Source organism: Monodelphis domestica, chromosome 1 (genome assembly GCF_027887165.1).
Source record: "Monodelphis domestica isolate mMonDom1 chromosome 1, mMonDom1.pri, whole genome shotgun sequence".
Taxonomy (NCBI): domain Eukaryota; kingdom Metazoa; phylum Chordata; class Mammalia; order Didelphimorphia; family Didelphidae; genus Monodelphis; species Monodelphis domestica.
The window spans coordinates 31,889,703-31,895,702 of NC_077227.1; the positions used below are offsets into that span (position 1 = coordinate 31,889,703).

Consider the following 6,000-nt stretch of genomic DNA (forward strand, 5'->3'; position numbering starts at 1 on the left):
AGACATCAGCATCTCACAAGTCTGGAAGGACTGGAGCTGATTTAACACCTGTGTCCCTGCTATCCTGCCTGGTAGCCTAGAAACCAACCAACATTGATTATTCTGACATTCCCAACTAGTGTGACAGGTAGCATGCCATTTCTTCTCTCTCAGTCTCCATTTCTCTATTTCCATGATCTTTTCCAGCACTCATAGATTTCCCAAGGCATTGGTCTCAGCTTTCTAATTCAGCCCTGGTGACCTCAGGGCTGACATTTAGATTTTTTTCTTCTTTGAACAGTTAGACGGCTGCTTCCAGAGTTCCCATCTTGTCTGACTACTATCATTTTAGAAAATATTAGAGGGGGCAGCTGGGTAGCTCAGTGGATTGAGAGCCAGCCCTAGAGACGGGAGGTCCTGGGTTCAAATCTGGCCTCAGACACTTCACAGCTGTGTGACCCTGGGCAAGTCACTTGACCCCCATTGCCTAGCCCTTACCACTCTTCTGCCTTGGAGCCAATATACAGTATTGACTCCAAGATAGAAGGTAAGGGTTTAAAAAAAAAAGAAAATATTAGAGAGGGTAAGGTCTTGCCTAAGATCACATAGCTAGTTAAATGCTTCCAATTCCTAATATTATACTTTCCCATGACCTTCTCAGATTGATTCCCTTCTAACCACTCACTCTACATGGTATTAATTCCTCTACTGCACTCTGGTTCCTTGTCTAAGAATCCAGTAAGAAACACTACTATATAATTACAAGGCCAGAAATTCTTTCTCTGGGTTTTTCTAGAGCTTGATGCATTTCATTTGTATAATCACAACTAAACTGTAAAAGCAAAAGACAGAATTGCTCTCCTGCTAATACACCAAATGTAGAAATAGTCAAGTATCTAATTATCCAAATAGACTACACAGAGCTAACAACTAGCAAATATTTTACACTGTGATACATTGTGTACCAAATGATTAATATAGCCAGTTCTTATAATCAAAATCATCATCATAATAACTCATTTAAAGTTTACAAAGCAGCACTATGAGGAAAAGCACCTAAGCAATTATCTCTAAGTATTATTGTCTATTATTAGCTAACTATAATTATGGATGAGGAAAATGAGTCTTGGAAGGCTAAATTTCTTGTTAGAGCCATGAAGCAAATGGATATCTCAGAACTAGAATTGGAAACCAAGTCTCTCCTTACTATGAACCTCACAAATCTCTCCTATGACATGCTACCTCCCCACTCTGTGAAAGATGAAATGTTAGATGTCAGTAGTGTATTCTCTATGGCATCTGCTGAATAAAAACTAGAAAATCCCATTATTTATGAAGATGTTTCCAAATGCCCAGCTATTTTATGTCACATAGACAAAGAATCCCATTACTTCACTGACTTTGTATGTTTTGATTTTACATGGATTTTTGATGCCATGTAGATATGTGCCAGTTTTCCAAAGAGGTCAAAGAGTTTTGCACTGTTTTCTCCAAGGAGATGGTCATTCAGAGACTATCTCAGAGCTACTTTATCTCCAAGCAGATCATAAGTCAGTCTCTTTGAAGAAGTTTCTTATTCTGTAGAGATAAAGATGAGGGAGGCTGATCTTGGGACAATGCCTTCAGTAAGTCATGTCTCTACTTCCTCAGTGCTGGTCCTAGCCAACTATTCCTCCTAAAGATCTACCCTTTGGAAATAGTTCACTTTTGAACCTTGGGAGGTAAATAGATCATAGAGCCATAAATTTGGAGCTGGGAGAGACCTTTGAGATCATCTTGTCCAACTCCCTCCTTTCATAGTTGAGGAATTATCAGAGGCAGGGCTCAAACCCATGTCCTCTAACTCCAAATCCCCTCTACTCCATTATCATGAAATTCTTGGAAGAGAATGACCCCCAGCTAACCTCATAACTGACCCCATCTCAGTCTGGACAAACACTCTCTCAAAGTACTGATTCCCAACTCTAGCAAAAGCAGAAATTGGCCCATTGCTCCCCATTTTAAAGATTTCTAGGCTCCAATCCAAATCATCCTTCTGACATTCAGACCATTCTAAATGGAAAAAGAGCCACTTGCCTGGCATGATGTGAGATATAAGAATGGCACTGACCCAAAATATCTCCCCAACTTAGGTCTACAATGTCAGGAATTCCACCATTCCAGCTTCATTCCATTGACTTAAGCATTTCCCCCTCCCTGTGATTCTCAAAGAAAACAGAAATCACCCCAAAATGTGAGAGCATATTAAGCCTCATAACCACATTACTTCAAGGACTTGTGATGTACTCAATGTCACCCCCTTTCACCCTTTTCCATACCTTAGTAGCCAGGCCGAATGAATTGTTTACAACAGAACTGTGATCTCAATGCTTTAGGAAACTCCCTCCATCGATTCAGATGGGCACCTGCCCTGCAACTTTGAGATTTTGGGAATAGCCTGGGAGCATTGGAAAGATTTGGCCAGGGGGTAGCTGGGTGGCTCAGTGAATTGAGAGCCAACCTAGAGATGAGAAGTCCTAGGTTCAAATCTGGCTTCAGACACTTCCTAGCTGTGATCCTGGGCAAATCATTTAACCACCCACTGCCTGGCCCTTATTCTACGCCTGCCTTGGAACCAATACACAGTATTTATTTTAAATAAGAAGGTAAAGGCTTAAAAAAAATTAAAGATTTGGGCAATGTCACAGAGCCAGTATATAGCAGTGTCAGGATTTGAATTCAGGTCCTCCTGACACATAGACCAGCTATCTCTGTCTCTGTCTCTCTGTCTTTGTGTGTATTGCACTCTTGTCTCTTTCCACTTCATTGTCTCTCCCTCTTTCCACTGCTCTCTCTCTTCCACTCTTTGTCTCTGTCTCCATCTCTTTTTCCTCTCTTGTAATCTCTTTGTCTCTCTCACCCTTTATCTCTTGCTATCTGTCTCTCTCCTCTTTCCTCTATTACTTTGCCAATCATCTTTAATAGTTACAGTTTTAAGTATATAAAAGTCTTTATCACTTGCCCATGGGTATCAAGACTGGACCTCAGATTACAGACATGCAGTCTTTCTCAAGACTTTCACTTAAATCCTTTCTAGTTTGGGAAGACTCCATATTCATGGCCTTCAAGAACCTAAGGTCACTCATAGGCCATGATAAGGGACAACAGAATCACTTTTATGTAGGGATGCCAGAATAATAATGATGATGATGATGATTCCTTATATTTCTATAGCAGATTGCTATTTACAAAGTATTCTTCTCTTAGTGACCCCATTTGGTAGGCAGTACAAATAGGATCTCCCCCATTTTACAAATGAGAGAAAGAGCCATGTATGAATGAGTTTTTGCCCAGGGCTGGTCATCAAGAACACTCCTGGGAGCTGGGTAACAATTTTCAAAGCCAAATCCCAAATGCATTCATTACCTGCCCCACCATCCCCACACAAGGGCTTCTTTTTCTTTTATTATCTCCCACTTTGACCAAAAGGAAGAAATTTCTCTTCCCGTAAGTGACGGGGCAGAGTCCTTCTTGGTCTAAGTCAGTGCTCACTTACCCTCTGCCTCCAGATAGCCAGGACCATAGCTTCACAAATGGTGACCACGATTCCCCTCCCCAACCCTGCCCTTGATGATGTTGTAGATTTATAGCCAGAAGGACTCTCAGAGGTCCTCTAATCCATCCTTCTTACCTTACAGAGGAAGAAAGGGAGACCCAGAGAGCTTGTGACTTGCCTATGATCACAAAGATACTGCCAGAATCAGTATTGATTCCACAATTATATAAATTATATAAACCCTTTCCCCTTTCCTAAAATCCCCATAACCCAATCCAGCATTCCACTATACACACTGTTTGGTGGCATTAAATAATGGGGTGTTCAGAGCCTGGAGGGGAAGGGTTGGAGGTCTGGAAGAAGGGAAAGGGTGAATGAGAGGGGAGCAGGAAGGACCAAGATGGCCACTTTGGCCTCCTTCCTACATTCCCTGCAGAGAGCCCTGCCTGGTCGCCAATCATGATTTCCGTGTCAATACCATCACCTGTCCTCAGAGCTTATTTCCCCGTTTTGTTTGATGACGAGCGTTATGTTTGTCCAGAGTCATTGCTTCACTCACTTCTTCCCTCCCCATGTCCTTTTCTCTCCTTCCCTCCTCCCCACCCCAACACCCTCCCGTTCCTCCCTGCCTTCTTTTTTGTTAAACCGTTCCCTTCTGTCCAGGGTGCTTCAGGTTTGGACGGCAGGCCTGGGCCACCGGTGAGTCTTGTTTCTCCATTATCTCACCTCCCTCCTCCCCACCCCTCAGCCTGTGATTTGTCTTTCTGTCCCACTCAAGCTTCGTTGATACTGTGAGTCACTATGTTTTCCCACCACCATCAAAGGAATCAGGAGAGCTTCATTTGAAAGCATTGTCGAGTTCTTTTGGGTCACCTGGTTCAGATAGATTACTGAATGTGAGAGAAGAAAGCTCCAAACAGAATGTGAAATGTCGAGAGAGATGGAAGGATCCTTAGAACAGAGAACATCGTATGTCAGAACTAGAATGGGGCCTTGTTTTCCAATGTCAGTTGGAAAAGATCTTAGAACACAGAGTTTTAGAGCTGGAGGGGGCCTTAGAACTTGAGGAGTCTTCAGAACACAGAATGTCAGAGCTGGAAGGAATCTTGGAAGAAAGAACACAGAATGTCATAGCTAGGTGAGCTCGGAGGATATAAAACTCAGCTCAAAACATCCTTCAAAGCCATCTCTTCTAACCTCATTTTACAGAGCAGAGAGGCAAGGTCCAGAGAAGTGAAATTGTTATTTATTTCCCAGGACTTATTTCCTAATACCACACCATGAGAGAACTGCATCTGGAGACCAGGTCTCCCTGGGCTCTAGGATCCTGAATTGGGATTCATTAACCATTCCACCCCAAAGTAGGGCTGACTCCAGCCTAAATATTCCCATCAAACCCTCCTCAGTTCAGGATGATCAAATGGAGAGATTTGCCAAATGCACACAGTTGATTTTGAAACTCATTTTGAAGGTCATTGCTTCATCACAATATCTCCCTTTCCAGATTATCTTGGCTAGGACTCCCTTACCTACTAAAAGCTATCAGGGACATTCTCTATATGTCCCCATTACACTATTTCCCGCTGTCCTCATGCTATGAGCTGGGTCCATCTCACTCTTGTCTATGGTAGTTTTATTAGTGGGCATTTTCTGTTACCAGTCTATGGTGGGCTTTGGATATATTATTTCCATATTTTGAGAGAGACTTTCAATACCTCCTCATTTAACCTCAATGACCCCTCACCAGAAGACAACACATTTGCCTGTAGGTGGATCATAACCAAAGAACAATTCTAGTTTCCCTAATCTTTAGGAAGTTTGAGAAAGAGATTTGAGAGAGAGTCAGAACCAAGATGGCAGAGTAGAGGCACAAAAGCACTCATGTCTCCAAAAGTCATTTGGAAGTTTGCCAACAGAAAAGCATCTTCACAGAATGCCAAAGCTGGAAATGTCCTTAGAAGGGAGAGCAGAGGGGGCAGCCAGGTGGCTTAGCATCAGGCCTAGAGATGGGAGGTCCTAGCTTCAGATTTGGACTCAGACATTTTCTAGCCGTGTGATCCTGGGCAAGTCAATCTCCATTGCCCAGCCCTTATCTCTCTTCTGCCTTAGAAGATGGAAGGTAAGGGAAGAAGGAGGAGGAGGAGGAGAAAGAAAAGGAGAAAGCAGAATTCCAAGATAAAATGGGACCTTAGAACATGGAATATCAGAACAAGAAGAATCCTTAGAACCAAAAACTAGATTTCAGAGGTAAAAAGGACCTTAGAGCATAAGGTGTACAAGCTGGACAAGCCCCCTCATTTTACAGAGAAAGTCCAAGGTCACACAGGATAATGGCCAGCAGCAGATCTGTCTATCCCATCCCTGTTCTCTCCCTCCATCAGATACAAAAGTGACCTCCTGCCCACTCTCACCAGGAGATGCTCTTTGAATTGAATTTCCATTTGGAACAAGTTGGCCCTCTATCCATTCTCTGCAGAACCAGCCAA

General features: G+C 42.8%; 1 protein-coding gene across 1 annotated transcript in view; it reads left to right on the plus strand.

The window, feature by feature from the left end:
* The window catches only part of LOC100619480 (collagen alpha-1(XIII) chain), a 127,088-nt gene that overhangs the window by 98,670 nt on the left and 22,418 nt on the right, over positions 1-6,000 (plus strand). Inside the window, exon 33 of the mRNA XM_056796487.1 lies at positions 4,178-4,213. Within this exon, the coding sequence (XP_056652465.1) occupies positions 4,178-4,213 (36 nt within the window). The remainder of the gene's footprint in view (positions 1-4,177; positions 4,214-6,000) is intronic.